Here is a 27,334-nt window from a genome sequence, read left to right as displayed (position 1 = left end):
CACTGTGTTGTGTTTCATTGCCTGCCACTCATTGTTACAGATTCTTCTTTTTGGGAGGTTATTTAGAAAAGTGCCAGTTTTTTTTCCTGTTGAAGTCAAGCTTAGTTTTTTTTGGTGCTATTGAAACTCCGCTTTTTCCAACAGGGCGTCAACCAGTCTTCTCTTTTAGTGTAATTTCACAAAGTTAGAGCATACAGAGAGAAATAGATCTGCGACCATTGCGTTGTACAAAATCTCTTCGGAGTTCTCAGCCACCTCCTGTATTTTATTCCCTCGAACTCACCCCACATCTTTTCTGTATCATTTAGGTGTAGAAACTGAGATGAGCACAGACGAAGATTGTTTTCATATCTAATAAATCATTTAAATTTATCAGATTAATTTGTGCATGGAAATTCATGCTTTTATTTTGGTAGAGATTTTTCCTGGGGAGAGGCCAGTCAGCTAGTCAGTGAGATAAAGCTGCAGTCATTTTCATTGATTATGAGAATGAATTCAAGTGTCTGTTTTCCTTTGTAATCTGAGAAAAATAATGGTTACGCACACAGACTCATGGGAGAAACAAGCCCACAGCATCACAGATCCTCCGCTGTACTTGGCAGTGGACATGGGACTCTTTTCCGTATATCTTTCCTTTTTTTCACACCGTATCCATCTGGCATGTTTGTTTCTGTATAGCTCTTTAAACTTGAGACTCTTATATTCCAAACTTGAAAATTCTCCTCTGCAAGCCATATTTTTAATTCCAGTATTCATGTCACTTTTCCATATTAGTGACTTTGTGTCTTTGGCAGCAGAGGTCAGTGGTGGTCACCTTAGCTGTCCCAGTGATTGAGGGGATTTTTATAGTCCTCCAGTTTCCACCAGCTATGCAAAATGTACTGCAGTGATCGCACTTGGGTGTTTGCCCTAGAGGCTATTTACACCCTGTAGTGATAACTTGGCATTTTGCTATTTCTAAAATAAGCTTCAGCACATGCATCAATGGAGCCAGAGCTCCACCAGCTTCCATGTGTAGGTTAGTGGGCTATCAGGTCAGATACTAATACTGGACTGCAGACTAATACGCACAGGTGGCTGCAGGGAGAGCTGACTAATGAACTTATGTTACCAAGTCAGTGGGCCAAGGGTTCAGTTTTCCTTCTTTTTCAACCTGCTTTCATAAAGTACTTCAAATGGAGTTTCTCTTTTATTCACTTAGTTCTCCAAATAATTTTACATACTTTTTTCTATGCCAAATCTCTGCTCTGTGGTATTTTATTCCAACAAACTTCATTTGACTGTGTTTAGCATGAGATGTGAATGAGGTCATCCTTAAAGCTTTCCAGTCCATGACTTGTTTTGGTGTTAATGGCCTGTCAGTGACGCATTATGTGGCCATTTGGTTTGTGTATGTTGTTGCTCAGAGCTCATTCTTTCTGGAACTTTTCCCAGTGTGTGCTCACTATATGAAAACAAATGGTGCGTGTTGGCGTGTACATGCAATAGCAGAGTGAAATAACATTTTGTTCTCTCAAAGAATTATTCCTCAGGTTTTGGATTTCTCAGCCTTTTAGATGTTCTTTAGATTTATTTAGATTTTCAGATGTTTAAATCACAGTGACAGATTGTCAGAGCTTCCAAGGAAGTTAAAATAAAGGTAGGAAAAAAACCCATGAATTAAAACACCCATTGTCATACAGCACCCTACTCATTTATTATATGTGGTATATATGTGTTAAAAACTTGCAAATTAATGCATCCTCAATATAGCAGCATATAATAATAGCATCTTATGCTTAAACAATATTTTGAATTTGGAATTAAATTGTAGATTATTTTGATGGTGCCACAGTTATTAGCATCCCTTGCAACTCTAAATGTAACTGAAGCATTTTTTTATTGAAGTTCTTAAAGTTTATCAGAGTATATAGTTCAGAATTTCCCAACTCTAACCCTAACCCTATTTAAAATAAAAGAAAAGATGTCATTCAATATTGGCAGATGTTTGTTGATATTTACGGTAGAAAATATACAGTAAAATATTTGTGTGAAAACAATAATTGGGAAGCTCTTCTGCAATATAAACGACAATGTGACATGAGCTTCTGAAAAACATTTTGAGCAACTTTGATCCTGGTTAATTTCCCAGGTCAACAAAAACATGACCTATTTTGTGAACTTCTTGTTTTCTCAAACATAGTCATGTGCAGTCCTGCATCATTTTCACTTCCACTTAATACATTCTGTTTTTTGTAATAGTTTTTTTGTGAATAGTGTATTTTTATGCTTCATTCAGGTGGCTTATCTTCTTTCTTCAAATTGTCCTTTAGGTAAACGAGTGGAGCAAAAACGACGAGCGCCTGCTTGCTGCTGTGGAGCATGGCGAGGTGGACAAAGTTGTGTCCCTTCTCACTAAGAAAGGTGCCAATGCTGCGAAGCTGGATGGCGAGGGGAAATCAGCGTAAGCTTTCTTTTGATCATTTGCTTAGGTTTGATTTTGTTTGTCCTTTGGTTGTGTGCCTTTGCTTTTAAGAAATCAACACAGGAATCTGATTATGCCAGGAAAAACATACAGTTATGTTTTAATGACTGTTTAATTAATGCACAAGAATCCCATTCTAGTTTTATTTTTTTTCTCATAGAAAGGAATTCTTCAGAGGGAGTCATTTACATAATAAAAGACAGGGAGGGATTTCTGAAGAATGAGCATACAATGTTGGACTCAGCCTCGAAGAACTATCTGGAAGTCCTTTGGACTGCAAGACTATTAGTCTGGTTTTTCTTTTGTTTGTTTGTTTTTCTTTTTAATTAAGGAGTCAACAGAAAACTGCATTTCCAAGGTCACTAGCTTATGAAAGTGCTTTTATGCTCCAACACACAACATTAAAAATGAATTCCTAAAAATATGTCTTGAAACATTGGCCTTCATGCAGCCTAGATCGCATTCATTGTTTCAAAAGTAAATAATGTCTGCAGTATCAGGGAAGCTTGTTTCCTCAGCACTTGAGTTTGTTGATAACACAACAAACTCAAGTTGTTTGAGTTTGTTGTGTTATCAAGGTGTTCATATTTGACCTCCTTTTTTTTTTTTCCTTTTCTGCAGCATGCTGAGCAGTTCACACAGAGCTAGGTGCATGGAAACAGGATCAGATGCAGTGAGAAACAAATATGCAGATTTTCATGAGCCGCTGCAAACACACAGCCTTTTCATTTCATGGCCAGCACTAATCCTTGACCTTTTGTCTATATCCGCTCAAACGGATGTACACTCACAATTTTGATACATCAACATGATTGTGATGGTTTTGAACTGAACTTCTTTACAGATCACATATAGAGTATCTCTATGGTAATAAAACCTATTTGTAAGCCATGCAGAGCTTGTTGTATGCTGCTTTGTGTGTGCACATCCTACACGTACACAGTAAGGGGAGGCAGGGCATGTACACCGGTTGTTATTTATTTCATTCTGCTCTCAGAGGTGGAAGGGAATTGTATTGATTGACCTCTTCATACGTATGCTTCACATACTGCTTGATAGTTATTGTATTCAAAGGCACGAGGCAGTATTTTAAAACTGTAATTGGTCCAAAGAAACCCAGTGGAACAAGACTGTCAAAACTGTAGGTACACAGAAATTGCTAGAGTGTTTTACTAATCCAGCTCCTTCGTATTTCCTAAAACAGTGAAAGTGCTTATTGATGCAACACACTAAAGAAACTTAATTAACTTATTTAAACCTAAAGATTTAATGTTGTAATGTGAGAGGTGCTCACATGTGTTTTCTTTTATATAACTTTCAGTTAAAAAATAAAAGCTGGTTCTTGAAGGTGTTCTACAACATATCTAAAATATTTTTAAATGGACTGGGCATTCATCAGATGGGTATTCACGACTGTTACATGTAGAATATGGCATAACATCTGAGAGGCATTAAGCGCTGATGATTTTAGGCTTTTCTTGTTTTCTGAGCTCTGCTAAGACGTTAATGCAGCTGAGCCACTGCTTTATCATTTTATCTTAGCTGCCAGAACTGCAACCCTGTTTATCTGGATACAGAGCTAGTGAGGTTTCTTTGTAGTCTGTCAAAAGCAGAAGCCCAGCTTTGTCCTACTTATGAGTCTACATGGTTTGTGTGGGCTTGCAGCTGTGAACGATCTATGTTGCTGTCGATGGAACAAAAATAAACAGGAATTAGGTTGGAGTGAGTTTGTTGTGTTGTTAACAAATCTGCTAGGAGTTGCCTGGCCCATCCTCTGGCACACCATATATCCTCCCTGCTGTAGCTGGCCAGATGACTCCTCCTCCTCCATATCAAGACATCTTTTATCTTCAAGACACCATTGTTTCCAATGTCAGTTGAAAACACTGAACATCTGCAGTTTTGTCCATGGTGGCAAAAAATAAGACTTTTCCAGCAGCAAGAACAATCACCATAGAGATCCCTATTTCATAGGCCTCTATTAATCACTTCACATAGAAAATGAACAGACCTACTATTCCTTTTAGGCTAACATTTTTCATAACAAAGAGCCATACATGACAATATTTTTTTACTGGTTAAAATCCATTCACCATTGTCTTCTCCATTCACTGTATTGGCATCTTGCTGGGTGTATCAACGTCCCTCATCTGTGGTTCATGCATACATCCTCACAACTGTGTTATTGTTCTTTTCATAAAAACATATTGAATCTCAGCATAAATTCTCAATACATTCTGAATGTATGCTATTATAGGGGTATTTCTTGTTACCTTGATTTCAAGAAATCATTCGATAATTGTGTTTTCCTCTAGGCATCTGTTCTATTTTTTTTTTTTTTAACAAGTGTCAGTATCTTAATTTATTAGATTTAGCTTCATGGCTTCATGGACTAACAATAAGATATCTTATTGTAAGAAACAGGATGAAAAATCTTTGTTCTAAAAGCTAAACAATGGGTCTCTAATTTAGACAAGTGTGAAAAGCAAGATCATACTTTAAAGTTTAAACAAAATTACTGATTATTTTCTCTATCAAATAAAAGCCAAAAACAGTAGACAAGATGTCATTTAATCTGATTAGCAGTGAACATGGCCATAAAAGTGAAAGGTTGCTAAAATATATATATAAAAAAACTAATTACAATTTGTAATTTGTAAATGAAGACCTCCAATATGCATGTTTTTAAAACTGCCATACTCTCTTTACACTGAATCTACAGTAGCCAGAGTAATGCAGTTGATATGATTTCCATATGATTGAGAAATGTTTTGGTTCTGTTTCTACTGACAGCCGCTTCCCTGACACTTACCTCATGTGTGTAAAACCGGCACCAAGCTTCATTGCTCACCGGCACGTGGCTGTAATGTGGTCCGTGCTGCGGCTGAGATGTGCAGCTGCTGTGGATTCTGTGAGACAGGAATAGAAATAAAAATCCTTACGGAACATCAGACTTTTGTGTTACAAATGAGGTGTCATGTAAACATGCTTGTTGTAATTCTGTAACTAATTTGTTCCTCGCTTTGGATTTGTGAACAGACTTCATGTAGCAGCTGCTCGTGGCCTAACAGAATGCCTCGCCGTGATGTTGGCTCATGGAGCTGACCTCTCAGTTACAGATGCTGCTGGTATGTACTGTAGTCACAAGTTACATTCTTGTAACTGTAAAAGAAAACTCTTAGAAAGAATTCATATTATTATCTCTATAATTCTCTGTAGCTGTATCTTGCTCTTCTTTTGTGTCAATTAATTCTGTCTTAACTAAAACATTTTCATTACTCTTTGTTAAGGCTTTACTCCCTTACACCTGGCTGCCAAAAACAATCACCTGGAATGTTGCAGGAGGCTTATTCAGGTAATGTTCATAAGCCAAGGTTTTAAGAAAACATAGTTCATCATAGAATAATAATGTTTAATGACCTAGACTAAATTCATGTAATAAACCCTTTAAAATATTGTGTCAGAATAATTTCAGATTTGTCAACACGTACAACACGTGTGTGTTTAAAACCAAATTGAGCTTTATAACACCTTGCAAAGGTATTTGAACCAACTGTTTACCCCTTTTTTTCATATTACAGAATCAAATTTCTGTTTATTTTATTCAAATTTTCAACACAAACTGGTGCATATTTATCTAGTATAGTAAAATGAAGCAAGGCTTTACAACTATTTGTACAAAGAAAAATAGGGTTGCATGCATTTGCATTCAGACCAACTCCAAAACAACACTTTGAACCAGCATTTGTCCCAGACGCTAAAGAGAAGCTATATACAAAGTATCATAATTTTCCTTCTACTTAACTTGTGCTATTTTTTAGTTGGTCTATCACATAAAATATCCAAAAGTACATGTAGTTTCTAGTTGTAAAGTTATTTAACAATTTGAGTGGGATGAATACTTTTGAATGCACTGTAAATTATAGGTTTAATGTCAACAAATATAAGCATCATCTGACATTTTTTGACTTAAATTCTGTGTTACAATCTGAGAACATAAAATGTATGACAGATCTGAACCAAATGAAGCTTATTGTCTGAATTGTTGTTTGGTGCTTGAAACCAGACAGTTTAAGGGCTTCATTTCTTTACCCTGCTGAATATGTGTACAGATCAGTAGGTCAGCAGGACAGAGAGGCAGTAACACACATTATTCCCACTCTCATCTGCTGACTTGACTACCTCATGACAGTCTGCAGCATCACCGCAGCACACTACCCTGCCTCCTTGCTCAAACTAGATTCTGCTGCATAGCAGATATCTTGAATGCTCTTTCTGTCAGATTGCATAAACTACCAACTACTTGCTGTCTGCTATTCAGAAAAAACAGTCAACTAAATGAAAGACCAAATGTAACAAAAAACAAAGTGAGTTTTTTTTTCTTCCAGATTTTTTTCAGTGTTTTGGGGAGAAACAATAGCTAAAAACTCAGCTTGTCCACTTTGAAATTTTGCATTTGCTAAATAACGCTCTCTTCTTACTCCAGAGTAAATGTCCTGTTGATCCAGCGGACAGCTCAGGAAGAACTGCTCTGCATCATGCTGGTAGGTATCTCAGCAGCCTTAGAATTAAATTAATTATACAGAGGAACTTTTATATAGACTTGGTCTGAACGTGGGAATGTTTATTGCAGGATTAACTTTAAGCTGTAATTTCATTTGGATAAAATTCATCCTCCAAATATGGAATTAAATGATAAAGAGTTTCTTTTCATTTGATCCTCAGCTGCTGGTGGGAACGTCCAGATTGTTCAGCTGCTGTGTGAACTCAAAACCCCCATCAACCAAAAAGATATAGTATGTATTTTATAACATCTTCTGCTCTATCTAACCCACTGTTACTTTTTCTTTCCAACAGAATTAAAATGCGATGTGACATTGTCATCACATTTGCTACTTCATCCATTTATCTAGATTCCCACAAAGGACCATTCAGAATTTCCTTCAATTAAATTAAATGAAAATAGGTCTGGAAAATCTAGAACATAATTGCATTTTAACAGTTGATCAATGTAAAAAATTAAAAACCCATCTTTGCTTTGTATCTCATCAAAGGATTTGAATCTCGAGGGACAGTGTGACGGGGCAGAAAAATGTGTAGTTCTGAAACTGCAACTGGTGAAAAACCTTGGTGCATACCTTGATAGTGCTCAGAGGTGCTCTTCTAGGGAGCGCCTCTTTGTTCATTTCTAGACTATGTTCAGAGAAAGAAAACACTGACATATGTAAATTAGCTGCAGCAAGTGTGCTTCAGTAGAAGGGAGCCTCATGAGCCAACATTTCCTCTCATTTGTCATCTGTTTGAAGATTAATTTCCGTGTGTGCGCTTAAGGTAGAAGGTCAGAGTTCTGTGGGAACTTATGGTGCAGACATGTGGTCTCCATTGCAGTGACAGACCATGCCTGTGGTTTTTATCCAGCTGGAAAGTGAAACCATGAAATGGCATGTGTGTGTTTGTGTATGTGTTTAAATAAGAAAGGGGGGGAAAAACAAGTTTATTTCCATTTTATTATGCTCTTTCTGGCTTGTTAGAAATAAACTCATACTATATTATGACACCCACTAAACTGTCATTGAACCTAGTTGTAAATTTGATAATTTATGTCCAGGTTAAAACAGATGTTAGCCATGGTTTTATACATATAAGTTCTAAATTTCATAAAAAAAACATAGTGCCTCTCTTTGACATAACCATTCAGGACTTTGAGGTGAATTCATAGCAGGTGTCTGTAAATAGAACTGTATTATTGCTATAATAATTACATGTAGATGTAAAGCTAGTAAAACTGTTAGCAATTAATCATTAGCCTTCACTAAAATTAGTTTTTTGAAGGCAGCCATATTTCTCTCTTTAAAAGCAAAAACCTACTTCTGTCTTCTGTTAAAAACCAAGAGAAATCATAACGTCATGTTCACTGAAGATCATTTACTTTTCCAGCCGTAATTATCTGCAAATGTGTATGAGCAGTTTGAGCCTCTCTGTCTTCTGTTAGTGCTGGTGAACCGGTCATCTGGAATACAAAGTTTTTAATGCTGAACAGAACATGCCAGCTTGTTGGCCTAGGGCATACATCACAGCTGTATCATATTGCTGTACCTGGATTTGACTTTAATGAACACACAGTGCAAAGTAAAATGAAACAGAGAAACATCTGGCCAGTCATACATATTTGAAAAACAACTGCAGAAGTTTAACAAACAGAAACATTAATCGTTCTTTGTCATCCATGTTTCAAATTCAGTTGATAAAAATATATTTTAAGGCTTCTTTAGCTTTATAGCTTTTTAATAGAGTGTATAATAACATCTAGTATGCCCGTAGAAGTAATTTATAATCCTCAGCATTAGTATGAAAAACACAATCTGTGTTTGGGATTTTATGTTGCACCCGCATTAAGCTGTGCTACCTTTATTTGCACAACCAGTTTTTATATATGATGGCCTATGTTCTCGTGTTTCTTGAAGACGTTTTTCCTCTCATCCAAAACCCTTTGGCAGGTATAATTGCTGTTGATAGGAACCCATAGTTTCTAATTAGAAACATATGTAGTGCTCATTTAATGTATGCTAATCATGTGTCACATGTCCTGTATTGTAAATGATATTTCTTGTGGAATAGTACAGAATTGTTTTACTGCCAGTACTTTGTAGTTTATTGGTATTTAGTATCTAGCAATGATTCAGTTTGAGGTTAAAGGTCTTGTAGATTTGGGGGTTGAATGACAGGGTGGCAAACTAAATAAAACATTACTGACCTATGGAAATATGTTAAAGGGATATTCTGGAATATTAAAAAAAAGCGGATTATCTCCTCCTGGATTTATGAAAGCCTAACTTCATGTGAGAAACTACTACTGACAGCACAGAAAAAAGAAACCTTTTAAGAAGTCTGAAACATTTACAAAATAAATTCAGTTAAAATGATCAAACGCCAAAATGTTCATAGCATCTCTGTAAAATAAGAGGGAATAGCACAATATAAAGATCATTTTAATAGTTGTCCTGAATCCAGATCAAGTTAAGCTTTGAAGTAAGCATTTCTAAAGCCTCAGGAACTGATACAGTGTTTTAGTTACTGCCTGTATTCCTCTCACCGGCTTTCTTTAGCTTTACACTTTTGCCCAAATGTGGGTAATTTGTCAGAGAGAATGCCTCCAAGTTATGAACATATCTAAACTTACACATCTAGGCCAAATAACACACCTGTATAGTAATATACACACACGCAGACATGCAGGGGTGCACGCGCACAAACGTACTTAATCTGTTGCCCAGAAAAGGACAAAATAATTTTGCCGTTTGGTTTCCAAAGTAGCAGCAACACAATCTGGGCAGAGCCGGCAGGCCTGCTAAAGTCTTTAACAGAGCTCCAAAAAAACCCAGAACATAGTTTTGTCCTTTTTGGTCTGTGGAAACAGCAGCAGCCTTGTAATATAAAACACCCAACTATGCTGACGTGGTTTGCTGTTTCATGTAGTTCCTTTGCTTGTTGGTCTGGGCCTCTTTTTGAAAATCATGTTTCAGGGTTATTAGAAATTGCCATTGGAAGGACAGTTATTCACAGAATTTGCTTTTGGAACTCTTCATGTGTGGATAAGTATTTTTTTTTTAAATAGAGCTTGGTGAAACATTTGGGATTCTAGACTCCATTTTGCAAGCATAGGAAACCAGCTTTCTTAAATTTTTGTAGTGTTGATACATAAAATATGTATCCAATCCAAGGTGGGCCCTACCTACCACAATCTAGTCTGTTAAAGATAGCCAGAAAAAATTGTTGAGATGTTCGAAAATGTCAGAAATCTTGCCTCTTTTAACCATGTTGGCCTGAACATGTGAGTAAAAACAACCATTCAGCCATTCAGCACAGGGCTATATTTAAATGGTTGATTGGGGTTAGAATCTGTCAGTCCAGGTGAAGAAGGTGCTACATTTCATGAAATACTGCTGCTGTTAGTCAGCTCTGACAGCTGTGTGTTAAATTCTGTAGAACCCACTCATTAAAGCTGCAGCTTTGCCATTTTGGAATTTTTTCCCTACAAAGACATGTGAAAAGGATTGAAATGTTACTGAGAGACATATGCTATTCATTGAAAGATAGCCAGCAGCTAATGACTAAATGACTACAGTGAACCCTCGCTATAAGGCGGTCCACCTTTCACCGCCTCGCTGCTTCACGGAGTTTTTTGTGCAGTTTTTTTTTTCACAGTGCATTGTGTTCTGCGTACTGATTGGCTGAACAGTCTCTGCACTTCTTCTCTACCTGTGTGCCAATAACGTTACGGTATTTAAATATACAGCTTGGCAAATGTTTTTGCCCAGAAGAAAAAAGAGCGACAACAACTACCGATAACTATGTTCTTCTCTCGAAAAAACACACCTGCACCGCAGGCTTCAGAAGAAAAAGACACTAGAGAGTGGAGTCAGGCTGCAGCGTCACAGTCAGAGGAACAGTGAAATACGCGAGTCACAATTTCTCCTACTGTACGCATTGATGATTACAATGATTATTTTACTGTAGTTATTTGTAAGAAAGCGTTCTATTTGTTAAAAAAAAATGCTTAGGCCTGAAAACAGGTTTTGTTCTTTGGTTTCAATGTAGAGTATTTAATTATGCTGTATAATAATTGTAAAAAAAATAAAGGTAACTACTTCACGGATTTTGCCTATCACGGGTTCTTTTCGGAACGCAACTCCCGCGAAAAGCGAGGGTTCACTGTATTTCCATACAACCACATAGAGTACTAATTTAAAGTTTAATACACCTAACTATTTACTATTTATTACAGAGGAGGACAGTCAAACTCTTTTCTGTACTTTGCTAGACAAAATAATAGCAAAATTACTTTGTTTTGTGAAAAATATGTACATTCCTGAGCTTATGAACTAGATTTTGTTCTAATAATTTTAGAATATGCCAATTCAAATAAAAATAACACAAAAGTTAAAGGTGTTTCCTATAAATTTGCAGAATTTAAGATTGAACAATGTCCAGACCATTAAAAAAACAGTAAATTTGACATGTGAGATCTGTGATATTCATTTACAACAGGTCACATTGATTCTTTTTCACATAGCTCTAGGTTTTCTCGCCACACAGACAGTTGACATGCTCATGACAAAGACCACAGCTATGCATTGTACACAGCGGTTTATAGATGTTTGCATTTAGCAGTTGAAATCTATAATATGTTCAGTGTGACAAGGTTCAGTGTTTGCAATGTTTGTCTGTCTCAAAGGATGGCCTCACTCCCTTGATGCTGTCAGCCAAACACAGTCATCCTGAGGTGTGCAGCACTCTGATAGACTGTGGTGCTGAAATCAACACTCCTGACAACTGTGGCAGGTAAAGAAATAATAATTTAACACACACTTGGAAGCAGTTTAGATATTCATAAAACATTTTCTTGCACATAGCTGGAAGTTTTCATTTGCACTTTCGTGCTTTGATACAAGGTCTGTCCATGTTGTAGGACTGCTTTGATGCTTGCAGCTGAATCCAACGCAGTAGCTGCGGTAGAGGTTTTAGCTCAGAAAGGAGCAGACCTGTCCGTTGTAGATTCAGAGGGCCATGATGTTGTACACTATACCAAGATGTTGGGCAGCTCTGAAGCCCAGACTGCCCTCTTGGCTGCTCTGAACAGACATCCACTTTTGGGTAAGACTTAAGAATAAAACTACTATTCACAGAAAAATACACAGGCAGTGTGCATACAGTATTTCAACTTCAATTTTTAATGTAACCTGGCCTAATTGGTATTTTGCTTTCATTGACTGTTCTTTAAATAGAACCAAAATTTAGGTTTCAAGCTTTTCCATGAATCAGGAAACTAAGCTCAGATTTTTGCTAAGGTTTCAACATGATAGCAACACTGCCATCTACTGTTATACTGTGGTTACTGTTAGTGTTTCTAGTATGATTTATTGAAGTGTTTGCTTAAACTTTCAGCTCTGGATGCCAAAACTCTGAAATTTGTGACCCCAACCCCTGGTTACGCAAATAAGCATTTTTGATAAGCCAAATATACATGGGCATAATGTCAACAAAAACACTCTCATCTGTAGAGGATCTCACTGTCCTGTGCTTTGTGACTTCTCTACATACTGCACTTTCTCCTCCTGTTTTCCAAATGCTCATTTGTTGTTTTTACTGACCCCCCTGACAGATTCCAAGTCTCCAAGAAGTCCTCAGGTAAAATATCTGTGACGTTTAACGTCTGCTCATTTACACTACAAAGCTACTAAAATATTTGAACGTGCATAGATTATCAAGTACAAGTGATAATCTGCTTGCTCTAACCTACCTCTAAACACTTCAGTGCTACGCTGATTATAACGTTCTTATAAATGAAATTTTAAAGCTTACAGAAATGTGTGATTATAGAGCTCATATTTACATCTGCATCAAGGGTGTAACTGTGTGTTGCAAGCTGGTGGGGACGAGGAGGAGCGGGAGGGCGGGGGGTTTCTGATGCACCCAGTTACTGGAAGGCCTTTTCTTTTTTAGTGCTAAAAATAATGCCAAAACTTACATGTGAATGCCATACAGTCTTATTCAATAAATTAGGATATATGTCTTGATCAGGCTTGTCAGATTAAGAGTACCTTTCAAAAATTACTTTTTAACAGGTATTAAACATACTACGAAATATAAATATGTTAAAATGGACGTAATCCAATTAATCTATATAATGTCTTTCACATGGTGATGGCATTACTAACAGTCATATTCTAATTTATGGAATGAGTCTGTATTTGCGGAATATATTTGCTTTAATATAGCTGATAGGTTTATTTTGTCATAACCTGCAAAGAATCAGCCAGAGACAGAGATTAGGTTTCTTTTGATTTCTTTTCTGCAGAATAGGAGAATTGAGAACAGACGCGACGAATCGCTGTCAAACACTGTCTGGACTCAATTCTGCCAGTTCTTTCTTTGCATTTCTCTTTATTGTATAGAAAAAGGAGGTTGGGCTTCTCTTCACACAGTCACACAGAGAATTGACCAACCGTCTTTACATTCTGAAACCTCCTATGGACATGCCCTTATAAGGGCATGTGGCTGACCACAACTAATCAGTTACAGATGGAACTAATAACACATGAATGTTTAACGTTTTTAGCTTCCAAGCAAACATCCTAAACAAAGTTAATAACATACTACAAAAGAAAGAGAAGTTAAGTAAATATAAAAAGAAGAATAATATGAGAGTAATAATAAAAAAAGAATAATATAAAAAGAATAATATGAAAACATAACTTGTAAAATAAACTCATGAGTAAATGAACAGGAGGATAATTTTTCTAACAATAGCAAATAATAAAGAGGCGAAAAAATTTATTTGGGTCTGGTTGGGGTAGTTGGTGAGTAGAGTGACCATCGATGTTACTGGATTCTATAAAATGTGGCTTAAAGTTGACATGCTGATGTTTGGATATGTAAAAATATATATTCTCTCTGCATATAAATCTATAAATAGTTTGGTTTCTGTCAGTACTGTAAAGATACAAGAGAGAACAAAGCAAATTTCTCTTTCATATTGGCCAATAATTTAATTTAATTTAATTGTCGCTATAGGAGCCATGGTTTAAAATTTAACAAACTTTGGCTCCTGTTCTTTATGAAATATGTCATCCTATTTGATGATTGCTCTGAACATATTGTTATCTTGCTCTCGTAGTATTGACAATATCAAAACTATCCGTCCCTTTTTCGGATTCTTTGCTTGATTGTGTCATTTCCCCACCACTGATATTCCTGACTGAATGCAAAACAATAGCGCATGTAAAGCACTGCCGCTCACAGTGAGTCACGTGATGTCCAATCCACTAGATCAATGAACGGACTTGCCATTTACGTTTTACAAAGGAATTACGTTTTACAAAGCATCAACTGGCTGCTAATGCTTTGAATACAGCGTGCAGCTGCTGCCGAGTTACTGTCCGCACATGGATGCAGGCACATACAAAAAAAAAAAAAAGGAGAACAAAATATTGGTGGGGACTGTCCCTGTCAGGCCAAAGTTGGTGGGGACATGTCCACACCAGTCCTTCAGGAAGTTACAGCTATGAATATGTAAGTTTCACTTTCTGAAATGAGTGATAAAAATTTTCTCCATGATTCACCTCCTGATTTTTCAGAATAAAACTTAAAACGTGTTTGACCATTCTTCTACTAACCAGCACTGAATCCCACCTCTGATTTTTCTTTCTCCTTTTGTCAATATCTGTCTGATTCTTCTACTGGCTTCTTAGCATGATCAGGTAGCTAAGCTAAGTGATGAGCGGATCACAACTCCCAAAAAACGAAAAGCACCTCCACCTCCTAATAGTCCACTGCAGGTAAATGCATGTCTTTCTGTGCATGTCTGAAGTGAATTAATAAAAAGAATAATGAATTACAGTCATTGATTTGTTGTTGTGTTTCCTGTTCTGTCCCCCTTTCCGTTTTCTCAAAGCAATCCAGCTTGTTATTGTTTTATTTGTGTTGCTACTGACCATCATATTAGAAAAACTAGTTATTAATGATGAAAATTAATTCTCAGCCAAGCTTGGAGCTTCTCTAAAACTGGTTTTATACAGATAGGAAAAATTTATCCTAAAACTATGTATTTGATTGTCCTTCAGCATTCTGGACCCTCCTCTCCTTCTGTTGTTACGCCTACCAGCACTCCTGCTTCCAACAAAGGTGACACTCCAAAGAGATTTAACTATAAGGTAGGACTAAACTGAAAAGGTTGTGCTAAGAACTTTCTGTTTTTTACTTTATTGTTGTATGCCATCAAAGTTATTCGTACCTCTTCAATTTTTCACATTTTCTCAGCCTGTTTGATTAGAATTTTATATAAAAAACCAACACAAAGTATCACATATCTGTGAAGCAGGTGGAAATTAACTAGTCGTTTTCTACACATATAATATAAAATATTTGTGCATTTTGTTATTAAACAGTAAGTTGTATGACTCGAGTCAAATGAAAACTGCTTACTAAGTAGGTGACCATATAAGGCAGGTGTTTTTTTTATCTAGATGTATTTTTGTTAAAGGAGTTAATGAACACCTCTTTTCCAAAAGTTAACTACAAATATGTGCTACTTTGTGTTTGTCTTTTACATGTAGTCCTAATAAATTGGATTAAAGTTTCTGACTATAATTTGATAAAATGTAAAAATGTTTAAAGGCCGTGAACTATATATATTATATATACACTATATTTGTAGTTGTGGGTCAGCCTGCCAAAAGTTTTTCCATTTGTCTGTTCCCCTTCTTTGCCACAACCCTTCACTTTGTCTCCTCCCCTCATTGCAAAGGAGGACGAGTTTACAGGATTTCCACTGAAAGAGGTTGAGAAGCTCCATGAAGAGAGAAACATGTTGCTGGAGACAATCAAAGACCTGAAGCAGACAGTGGAGACGGTGACCGTTCCTCAACTGGAGGTGAGGGTAATGATTAACAAACGGACGGTGTGGGGCTTGTTGACTTTGCTGCTTTAAAACCAGGTGGGTGAATGAGACTGGAAGAGCTAAACAAAGAATGACATAATTGCGGCTGCAATAATACACAGTGTAGAGAACTACAAACACATACTGAATGTTTATTAAACCATACACTTGGGAGCTATACCTCTTAACGCTTTCTAACTGGATCAAGATTTTTCATTGAGTTTAAAGAATATTTTGACATTATTTACCACATCAAAAGACTTTTTGACATAAACTATTTTAAAGATAATCTTCAAAAAATAATCTTAGTTAATTTGTTTTGTCATTTTTGTTTTATTTGTAGTTCTTTTTCTAAGTTTAGTATGTTTCCGACTCATCTGCCTTCTTAAAAGGAGGTCTAAGCTAAGCTTACAACATGCCACAACTTGTGTTGTTTTCCTGACGATACCTGGAGGTCCCTAATGCTACCTTTATGTGTCTCTTTGGCATGTGAATATATGTTTGTTGGCAGGTCGAGCACACAGCGTCTGCAGCTCTGGTTTCTGCTCTGCAAGCCAGGATTACTGCTCTTACTTTGGAAAACCAGGAGCTTGCAAACAAACTGAAGGTATGTGTGTCTTTGTTGTTTACTTTCATGTTTAAGTGGTAAAGCCTGAATAGATTCTCCAAATTTACTCAATTTTAGATTGTATGACTAACGTTACTGTATTTGAGGATGTACATAGCTGGAGAATAAAGAAAGCAACCACAAGGTAGCATAACCAAACAAATTGGTCAAGAGCCTCCAAACTAGCCCTGAAAAGGAATTTTGTAACATGAAAGATTTGATTGTTAAAATCCCTATAGGTTATTGAAAAAATCTTGAATCCACCAAAAGCAATGTAATGGAAAAGCTCTATAAGTTTTGATTTTATGGAGCCAAAATATCTTTAAAGTACAATAGAACTTTGTTGGTAATACATTTAAATTGACAGGGAAAATATGATAACTTTTGATGGCTTTAAGAGAGACACGTTTTCTGAATTATTCTCTGAAGAACGTTAATAGCAGCACTATAAAGTAACTGGAATATCTTCTGTCATTTTTGTGAACTGCCCAACTTGTTCATCTTAGAAATAAATATTTGACCAAGTTCTTTTTTCCCAATTTCTGAAAAGTGTTTCAAACTTTGCCCTACTTAATTATTTATGTTTCTCGAACCTTTCCAGTTTGGAAAAAAAAATATGTGTAACAGTGAAGAGAAAGGAAAATCATACAAGACTTTCAACATTGTTGACAAAATTGAATATTCAAAAAGCAGGTTGTGCATTTGTATTGATCCTTCCTAGTTTAACACAGTTTAGAACCACTAAACTCTACACTGTTATGGTTCCCAAATCTTTGCAAAAGAATTCATAAGATTAGACATAGACTGTCTGTTAACATCAATTTGAAAGTCTTGCCACAGATTCTCAATTATTTTCAGGTCTAGACTTTGTTTAGATCAAAATGCTTTGATCTAAACCATTCCATTGTCGTTTTGGCTATAAGCTTCTCTGGCCACTAACAGGTTTTCTTACAGGATTTCTATTCATTAGGGTGATGTGCAGTGTTGGTGTTCTGTCACACATAGTCCAATAAAGACCCAAGGGTAAAACTAGTAGATGTCCTGTTGACAGATTCTCTCACCTGATGGTTTCACTTCTCGTCAAGAGTTATCTTGGGCCTTTTGGCTGCTTCTTATTAACGCTCTCTTTGTCTGCTTTGTCACTTTAGATAGGTGGCCATGTTTAGGCTTGCAATAATCTTTCCTCTGTTGGATGGTGAATTGAACACATTTCTGGCAGATGTTCAAAGCTTTGGATATTGTAACCTAACCCATAAACTGCTCCACATTATGCTGGATGTGTGGAGTTTGTTCATAATTCTGTTTGTTCGTTGATGTTCCCTAGCAAACCCCCATGGCTTTCACTCAACATCTCTATTGTTTCTGAGATTACATTACGCAGAGTGACAAGAGCTGATTACAAAATCTACACTGCAGATGTATTATTTTCCTTCCACTTCACAATTCGGTGATACTCTGAAGTTTGTGGTTGTGGAAAAACTGTGAAAAATTATTCAGAAGGGATAAACAGTAAAATGTTGCATATCCTGGGTGAATCTGAATACTCCACAGTTACTGAAATCCCCCCCCAAAAAATGCTTTCCAGAGAAGCTGCACAGTTTCATCTGTGTGCTTCTGAGGCATCAATGGCAAAAGTAATCAACCTCTGTGTTATCCAAGTTTAGAGAAAGAGAAACTTAGTGAGTTATTTTGACCTTCTGGATAAATACAGCAGTGTCATCTGCATACCGAATGAGTTCTCAGTTTTGACTGAAGCTCCTCAGGTGATGTTTGGATAAATGGTGACCTGAGTGATTTGAAGGAGATTTTTAAAGAAATTTGAAATTATGTTCATTAAAAATAAAAATAAAAACCACCATATTTGCCAGTAGTCTTTTTAGGATGCGTTTTGAAAGACACATTCATGGTTTACATGAGCCTGTTGTTGCTTCTGAACACGAAGAGACTCAGCAAATCAGGTTTCACTACTGTTTTTAAAGCTTTACATGATATGTAATATATTAATTTAACAATGCATTAGTGTTTATTAAAGTTTATTTTTATTTTTACTTTTTTAAAATCTTATTTATTTGACATTTTATTTGACAAAATGCTTTGATCTGAATCAAAAATCAAAATTTTCTGCTTAAAGTTTAACAGTTTTGGTTGTACAAAATAAAAAAGTAATTAGTTAACCAAGAATGGTTAAATGGTTAAGAAGCCAAAGCTTCAGATAATACAATTATTAACTTTCCTTTTCAGTTTACAAAACAATATATCTAAAAATCTATTATAATAACTTTTTTTCCCCCCAAAGAGATTAGAATAAATAATAATCATAGATTTTTACTCTCATGTCCTCTGAACACACAGAGACTTCCGTCACTACCAGGAAATGAGCTAAAGGAGAACAGTCGTCCGAACAGCATGGCCTCCAACTCCTCCTTCCATTCCACACAGGACGAGTTTCATTCACCGGCACAAGTAGCCTCTACAACCCAGGTGGAAGAGGGAGAGCATCCCGTCAAACTACAGGAAGAGGGGGGTGAAGGCGGGAGCAAGGAGGAAATTGGGATTTTGAAACAAGCACTTGAAAGCCTTCAAATAAAGCTGATTGAAACCAAGAAAGAATACTGCTTGCTTCAGGCTCAGCTGAACTCTGACAGACAGAGACAAAGAGATGAGGATGGAAGCGTTCGAGAGAAAATAAGGGAGGAAGAGTTGATGGAAAGTTTAGCAGAGCTGCAGGCAAAACTGACAGACACTCAAGAGAGATACCATCAAGCTATGGAGGAAGTGGAGGATCTGAAAGCACAGATGGGAAGGGGAGAAGAAGGGTTCACAGAGAAACTGGAGGTGGAGAAACTGGAACATGAGATAAAACAACTGAAGGTGCGGCTCGTCCAGTTGGAGTCAGAAAAAGACGAAACGGCTCAGCGAATCAGACTGATGGAAGAAGCGCTGCAGAGGACAGAGGAGGAGAGGAGGACAGCAAAGGAAAAAGAACAGAGGTCGGCGCAGATCGAAGAGCTTTACAAGGAGGCACAAGAGGAAGTCAGAATGCTCCAGGTAAAAACAAGATACAGCCCTATCAACAAAGTAGAAAAAAGAAACGGGTCAAATGTCTTATTTTAGTTCTGAATGTCATTTTTTTCAAATTACATAAACTGTGCCATTATCTCAGTTTGCAATCTCCTAATTGCTGTTGCATAGGAGGCCCTGAAGGGAACGGTCCCCGTTGAAGCCGCAGCCAAAGACTTTGAGGAGATGAAGTCTGATTTAAATGAGGTCATTGCTGGGCAGCAACAGCGCCTGCTGGAGCTGTCACACTCCTACAGTGAAACCAAAAGCCAGCTGATTGCCGCTCAGAAAGAACTGGCCGAAGCCCATGCTGAGAAACCCTCAGCCTCAGCCGTCTCTTCAGAGCAACAAGTCCAGATGCTGAGCAGTAAAGTGGAGGAGCTGCAGACATTGCTCGCTGAGACTGAGGGGAAGCTTTCTGCTGCTCAAGAGGACATCACACGCCTGAGGCAGGAGGCCGAGGCTCAGACACAGAGCTCTGTGACCCTTACCGACCACACACAGGTTGTGTCATCTCTGGGAAATGCCATCAAGGAGCTGGAAAGTGACTTGGAAACCCTCAGAGAACAGCTGCATCAAAAGACAACACAAGTGGAGGCTTTTCAAAAGAGGTACGGAGAGAAACTTAAAAAAGAAAAAGGTGGGTGGGGACTAGAAAATGTTTTTAACTGCTGTGCGTCACACTAACCAGTTAGTTGTTTTGAAGGAAACCAGCTCGGCTGAAATATCAGACTTCATCAAGTATTGCTTGGACTTTTACTTATGTGTGCAGATTTACTTTTTATGTTTCCGCATTTAAACATTTTGGTCAGGTACCCAATCTTGTGAATTTTTGAGTCATTCAGTTGTCAATATTCAATCAAACTATTATTAGTTAAAATAGTTTCCAGATTGTGTTATAAAATGGCACTTATGTGCCTGAAAAATACATCACATATAAATACATCACGTATAAAAATACCCTTTAAGATGGTCTTCCAAAAACAAAGTTTTGATTGCTAAGCACAACCTACCAACTGAAGAAGCATACATGAAGCCTAATTAATTTTCTTGTATTTCTGTCATACAGGTTGAATGCAGAGCAAGACGTTACCTCGGAGGATGCAGTGCCCCGTCTGGATCATGAGGCCATGCGAGAGCAGCTGGAGGGTGAGGTGAACCATCTGACACAGCTCCTTCAGGCAGCCTTAAGGAAGCAGGATGAGATGGCTCTGGAGGCAGCGGATGCGTGGCAGAAGGTAGCAGGAAAAGAAACAAAGACATCCACATAAGAGCAGTCATTGTGCCTCTATGCTTTCCTGATATAACTTCTCATGTTGAACTTGTCCCTTTCTTCCATCCTTTAGGCACGAGATAATCGTGCAGAGCGGGAAGCTCTGCAGGAGCTCTTGATGTCACGGGAGAAGGAGAACCAGACTCTGACCTCCAAACTTGCTGAGGCACAAGATGCTGTGTGTCAACTCAAGCAGCTGGTAGAAAATCACGTGGCATCAGAAAGAGAAAAGAACAAGAGGGTCAGTAATTATCTGTTTATCTGAACCGTCTACTTCAGAAAATCAGTTCAAAGAAAGCTTAATCAGAAACTATAAAAGTAAGAATTAACGATTGGAAGTTCCTGTTATCTTATAATGATAGATTTCCTTTAGCTTCATATGTAGGTAAACAAATCTTAATCAGAACACTTTTTAGCTTCTTTGTTGCTTTATAACGTTTATTATTATATAAATCTTTGCTTTCTTCCGTCTTCAGATAGATGACTTGTCTCGTGAAGTAGGCAAACTAAAGGAAGCCCTGAACAGCCTATCACAGCTCTCCTACACTTCCTGCTCCCCGTCCAAGAGGCAACAGCAAAACCAGCAGATGGAGACGCTTCAGCAGCAGCTAAAGCAACTTCAATACCAGCTAGCTGTAAGATTCATTTTAAGTCATACGTAGCAACTCACTGTCGATGCTAATATTTGATCCTGTGGTGTACTTGAACTAAGTTTTTACCTTGTGTTGCCTCTGAAGGAATCAAAGAAACAGCATGATGAAATAGTGTCAGTCTACAGGATGCATCTTCTCTATGCGGTTCAGGTAAATCAGTTAATATTTGTAATTTTCAATAATTTCACCAAGTGCAATGCCTGCAATCTATCAAATCAGTTTTTATAAATCTGGATTATTCAATGTCCAAACAATGTGGACATTTTGATATAATGTGGAATTTGATTGAAATGTATTTGAGTATGGAAATTAGTCAGTTACTTAGCTTACTTACATCCATGATTTTTTTAAATTTAATAGTTAGATAAAAAGCATTGAGAAATTTAAAACTGGAACGTTTAATATGAACACTGTGAAGGAATATTTGTGGTAACAGTTAGACCTCAAAAGGTTGTTAAGCTGCAGTATTGTAGAAAAGATCACATGATTCTTTGGAGTTTAGATAATTCAAAACTTTAAAATAAGTTAACCAGTTAATAACTGAGCTTGTGCTGTCTCTCTCAGGGTCAGATGGACGAGGATGTTCAGAAAGCTTTGAAGCAGATACTGAAGATGTGCAAGGTGCCAAGTCAAGCCAAGGAGGCCTGCTAAGAGTCATCTGGGAGTCTCCACAAAAGCACATTTATTTTTAGATTGAACACACATTGTGCCTGTGTATAAGCCCAGAGTATTTGCTTATAAGGAGTTGGTTTACAAGCATGTGTCTATTGCCTTTGCTAAGGTCATTTTGAACCTCTAAAACCCTCTGCTCTACATACATGAAAGTATTTTCTGTTAATGGATGACTCGCCTGGGACTTGCATCAGAAGCCACATGTGAAAGGAATTCAGCCAGGTGTTAGTCTGTAAAGCAATTCAGTGTAAAGAATAGGCATCAGTTGCAAAAATAAAATATTCAACTATTTTTTCCTGTGTTAATCTTGCAGTTGTAGCAAGCGTTGATGTCCTTTAAAATGTATTCAGCCAGGTTCCCGCATTGAGAAATATTTCTTTTGAATGCAGAACAGTTCAAAGCAGGCGCAAATAGCAGCATTAAGGTTGTAAACACAGATGTGGAAGAAACACTGTGTAAAATTGCTGTGTACAAACTGATCTTCAAACCTGCCAAATAAAAGCATGAATAAGGTTTTCCAACAATAACAATAGACACAGAAAGGGTCTGGTTGTCCTAAAACCATCAATTTGGGCATTTTAAATGTGTCTTAACTGTGACACAATCACAATGCAGTGTAGAATCAGCCTCACTGACATTTTTTACTGTCGATAGTCCCAATTTTTTATAAAATAGATTTTAAGTCGCTCATGTCTGTCCAAATTGCAGAATTGACATTATTAGGCCATCTGAACAATTAATGGAGCTATACTGAAAAGAGTGAAAATGAAAGCTTTCTTTCAGTACTTTCCTACAGAAAAATCTGAATTCTTCCCAAAATAGTGACAAAAAAAAAATACTTCCCAAGTTACTGTGCTGTAACTGTATGAGGGTTGTACTTATGAGTTTTTCATGTGACAGAAGATTTTATTTGTAACAAAGCACTATTTGTTGTAGTTGTTTCTAAGCTGTAGATCTTCCTTTTGTCATCCATCTAATAGACTTTAACTGTTGTAGAAAAGAAAAACATTTCACTTGTGACAAATGCGTAACTGTGCATTTGATATTTATATGTTTTTATCTCGGTTTAGTTTCCATACTGTTTTGTCTTGTTTGCAGACTGTTTTTTTTTTACTTGAAAAGCATTGAAAGCATGTTGGCTGGAAATGATTGGCTGAGTTCTGCCATGTGCCTGTAAATCATCAGACTTCTTTTTAACATCTCGATTATTTATTTACATTTACCCAATTGTATTTTGTAGTTCCCTTGTTTGATCCAACGTTCGTCTGTAGGTACACATTAAATTCACTGTTTTCATTCTGCACTCCTTTGCCTTAGCACTGATCTTAGGGAGGCCACATTTCTACTGAAAAGCGTTTTGTCTGTTCAGTGTCCAATCAACACTAAAATGATTTTGTTTGGGTGAGTCTCTCAGGTAACCTTTTACACCTGACTGAGATGTTTGACAGATCTCATATCTGAGATTGTAGGAGACAAACTTCTTCGCTTTATGCCTCGGCTCACGTTTTGTACCAGGAAAGGGAAATCCGAGAAACTTTGTTGTTTGGTTTACTAACGGTTTTGTAGTGACAAGAAAAAATTGTTTACCATCCACTTTATTAAATTTTAAAGATACGCCGTGTTATTTTCTGTGTCTCTTATATTTGCCACCTGTCATGGTTCAGATTAGTCAACTGGTACTTGGAAGAAACATGAACATGCAGGTAGAGGTTAACAGGATTTTGGTAATATAAGCTAAACAACCTGTTTTCCTATTTTTGAGTCACAGTCATTACTTTCTCAAACATAAAAACATTTTTGTTCTGTCTACACACAAACCCCTCCGTGTGTGTCCATCCATCCATTAATTTTCTTTACACCCTTGTCCCTAGTGGGGTCAGCAGGGTTAGGGTTAGGGTTTTGCCTATCTCCAGCTAACGTTCAAGGCGAGAGGTGGGGTATACCCTGGACAGGTCACCAGTCTGTTCACAGTCTGTTCGGTGTGTCCCTTTCTTAAAATATATAAAATTTTAAGAAAATTTTGATATTTCCCTTTCAGATTTGTTCTCTTTTTATTTTTTGTCACTCTTAATTCTTTTAAAAAAGAATTAAAAGTGCAAATTCTGACTTTTTCAAAAAATGTTTTATTGACTAAGGGGGAAAAAGCCATCCAGACCCACTAGCACACCTGCACTAGGTCATGTGTGGAAAATAAATGCAATCCCCACCTATCTACTTCATTTATTAGCTGTAAGTAGTCATAGCTACACCCATGAAGAATGTGAAGAAGGATAAATGTTCAAAAAAGCAACAACCTGATATAAAGAAATGTAAGAACAGGTGATTAACTTAAACATTCATCCTGAATTTAAATCTCAGCAATATGATGCATTTATTTGAAACTACATGGTAACAACTGGCTAAGAGTCAACAAGGTTAAAGTACCCAGATATTTTACTCCGGTAAGCGAAGCACTACTTCAGCATATTTTTACTAAAGTAAAAGTAATTGTCTAAGAAAATACTCAAGTAAGATTAAAAGTGTTTGACAAAAAGGCTACTTGATGACTGAGTATCTGACCATAACATCTAATTTCATATTTAACATCAGACAGCAAGAAATTACAGTTATGTGCAAATCTTGGTATTCTAAAGACAAATAAAAAAAAATATCAACATGACTACAAGATATAAAATTCAGGGAGAAGAAACTGTTTTAGATCATATTGTTTTTCAATAGACATAAGACCTATGAAATTCATTCTTGCAATAGGTAATGTATTTCAGGGTAAGGGACTTCCAGTGATAGATACAAATGTACAGAACAACAAAGCTTGTGCACAAACCAGAAATCTCCCTTTAAGATAATTTGTTGGTTTGTCACTGAATGATCATCATTTTGTGAAATTATTTGCTGTGGATCGAGTAGACAGAACTTTTTCTTTAAGAGTATCAATATTTCCTAATTATGTTTCTTCAATAAAATTAAAACTACGTTGTAGTAAAACTACTCATACATGTAAATTTTTCTCCCATAAATACATGTAACTAGTTACTACACATGTCTTTCTAAAAGGCAAAATAATCTTTTCAAAGTGGTCTTTCAGTAGTTTGAGATGCTTTCTGAATGAAATGTTATCACAACTGCCACATTGTGAGATCAAAATAATGAGATTGATACCCGCTTTTTCAGTTTAGTCAAAGTGAAATTAATCTTAACAACACTGAAGCACTCACAACACTTTTAGTCCAGTATATGAAAACTGTTGCCTGATTTTTAGTGACCAAGCAGAATGCAGAGGCAGTAAAGTGCCACCAGATGGCAGCACACACCAGGATGGATCTTTGCGATAAGGTAGTTTGTGTTCAAGGACATGAAAAAACAGAAATGATGGCCTGTAAGACACAATATATGGTGATATTTCTTGGAGTTGTAGGATTTCCTTCGCTCAGGAAGTTTATCAAAAACATATTGTACTCACAAAATGTATGTTACTTTCTGCAAGTCACAGCATAAAATAAGATTGCTGTATTATGTGATGTGCGATCTCATACTTTCTACAACTTAGAAGTTGCCTGATTACTTTTCCAGACTTTACATGTAAGTAAAAATAAGTAAATTCTGCAAAAGAATATAGTAAATACCAGAAAAACAACATTTAATTTCTGGGAAAATAATCTGTAAAATCCATAAAAATAAACTTTAAAATCCACAAAATCAGCCTTAAAGTTCTTCAAAGTCCTGTGATCAGACCTCGTAACTTCTGGAAGGTAATTTACGTTCTGGGAATAAAATCTATAAATCCATTTACATTCTGAGATACCCTATTGTGTTGCAAAAGACAATGTAACATTGGAACCTCATAATTTCTGCAGCTTAAAGGGTATTCCCTGGAATTTATAAGTTCCCTAAGATAAAAGTAACACTCTATAAATTTCAAATGGAGGTTCCAGGAGAGTAACTTCACAATTTGTGTAATATTAATTAGCAAGTTTTGGAAAGTACTCTAGTAGAAAGTGACCTATAATTCTTCAAGTAATTTATAATCTCTAGGTACTAAGTATCAAGTTCTATGAATGTGACCTCTGACTTCTGGATGCAAACCTTTAACTGGCAGAAAATACTTGATGATATTTGTATTACCACCAAATAAGAATATGTAGGATTTATGAAAAACTTCAGTGATTTTGCTTTGGCAGCTCATGGTGGGTAAACATCGCTCTGTTTTTTTAAAAAAATGTGTCCCTTTGCCCATGCTTTTTCTTGATCATCTTCCAAAACCGATGGAAGAAATGAAGAAATGTACCCTTCTGAGTTTCAAACACTCTGGATAGAAAACTAATCACATGCATTGTTTGTTTTCCTGTTTGGTTAGGCTCACCGTAGCGCATGTCAGCACTTGGTTCTCCCTCTGCGTCCACTCAGCGTTGCCTCTCAGAAGTGCTGCCAACTTGGTTTTGAGTCATTTATCTTCCTCTCTGCTTCCTGCTAACCAGTGGCACAACCACGTTGTTTCCTGTCTTGGCTGTGTGTGTTTTGCCTGCTGGGCAAATACACACATACAGATATTCGCACAAGAACACACGCATACCTTTGCCCTTAGTCAACCACTTCCTGTCCACCTTTGCTTTCTCCCACGTTCTGCCCTCGGACCTCTGGAGTGAGTGGAGGGTAAACCAATGCTGTGATCATAATCCAGAAACGGCCCACATTTGCTAAACATCCTGAGGTAAAAAAAAAAAAAAATCCAATTCTGGAGTCCGAGTGTCAAGATGGTCAGTCTAAATAACTCACAACTTATTAGGTATGAATTTTTTAATCTATTAGTTATTAAAAACAATTCAGAGATGATAAAAAAAGATACTATGCTTTCCTTCTTTTTAGTATTTGAGATGAAACACGTCTTACTTCTCTTAGTGTTTCGGATATTATTGGATTTTGGTCTTGTAATGACTAATAATGACTGCCAATCAATGAGCTAAAGAATTTGTAGAGCCGCAGATCATAGACTAGATAAAGCCGGACCTGCCAGTAAAAATAAACAAAAAGACTTCATATTAAATGGGTGCAAAGAGAGAGTTCCCTTCCTTTGTGTGAGCTGTACTTCAATCTGAACATGCAATAGTCAGACAGTAGTAGCATAAAGACAAGACAAAAATGTAATGACTAAGTCAAAGGAAAGAAGACC

General features: G+C 36.8%; 1 protein-coding gene across 3 annotated transcripts in view; it reads left to right on the top strand.

Moving 5' to 3' along the window:
• rai14 (retinoic acid induced 14) overlaps window positions 1-23,785 on the top strand; it is a 42,394-nt gene extending 18,609 nt beyond the window's left edge. Inside the window, exons 3-21 of one of the 3 annotated variants that reach the window (XM_032569814.1) lie at window positions 2,313-2,443; window positions 5,504-5,592; window positions 5,755-5,819; window positions 6,951-7,008; window positions 7,190-7,260; window positions 11,700-11,806; window positions 11,934-12,118; window positions 12,627-12,652; window positions 14,716-14,802; window positions 15,088-15,177; window positions 15,771-15,896; window positions 16,414-16,509; window positions 18,862-19,557; window positions 19,702-20,180; window positions 20,639-20,807; window positions 20,916-21,083; window positions 21,319-21,477; window positions 21,580-21,645; window positions 22,060-23,785. In XM_032569814.1, the coding sequence (XP_032425705.1) occupies window positions 2,313-2,443; window positions 5,504-5,592; window positions 5,755-5,819; window positions 6,951-7,008; window positions 7,190-7,260; window positions 11,700-11,806; window positions 11,934-12,118; window positions 12,627-12,652; window positions 14,716-14,802; window positions 15,088-15,177; window positions 15,771-15,896; window positions 16,414-16,509; window positions 18,862-19,557; window positions 19,702-20,180; window positions 20,639-20,807; window positions 20,916-21,083; window positions 21,319-21,477; window positions 21,580-21,645; window positions 22,060-22,146 (2,955 nt within the window). In that variant the 3' untranslated portion in view covers window positions 22,147-23,785. Of the gene's footprint in view, window positions 1-2,312; window positions 2,444-3,107; window positions 3,138-5,503; window positions 5,593-5,754; window positions 5,820-6,950; window positions 7,009-7,189; window positions 7,261-11,699; window positions 11,807-11,933; window positions 12,119-12,626; window positions 12,653-14,715; window positions 14,803-15,087; window positions 15,178-15,770; window positions 15,897-16,413; window positions 16,510-18,861; window positions 19,558-19,701; window positions 20,181-20,638; window positions 20,808-20,915; window positions 21,084-21,318; window positions 21,478-21,579; window positions 21,646-22,059 lie in introns of those variants that run through there. The other 2 variants (XM_032569816.1, XM_032569815.1) reach the window with 2 other exon arrangements.
• Window positions 23,786-27,334: the final 3,549 nt, after the last annotated feature.

This window comes from Xiphophorus hellerii, chromosome 8 (genome assembly GCF_003331165.1).
Source record: "Xiphophorus hellerii strain 12219 chromosome 8, Xiphophorus_hellerii-4.1, whole genome shotgun sequence".
Classification (NCBI taxonomy): domain Eukaryota; kingdom Metazoa; phylum Chordata; class Actinopteri; order Cyprinodontiformes; family Poeciliidae; genus Xiphophorus; species Xiphophorus hellerii.
Note: the sequence above shows the minus strand (reverse complement) of the source record. Positions and strands in the feature narration are given on the sequence as shown.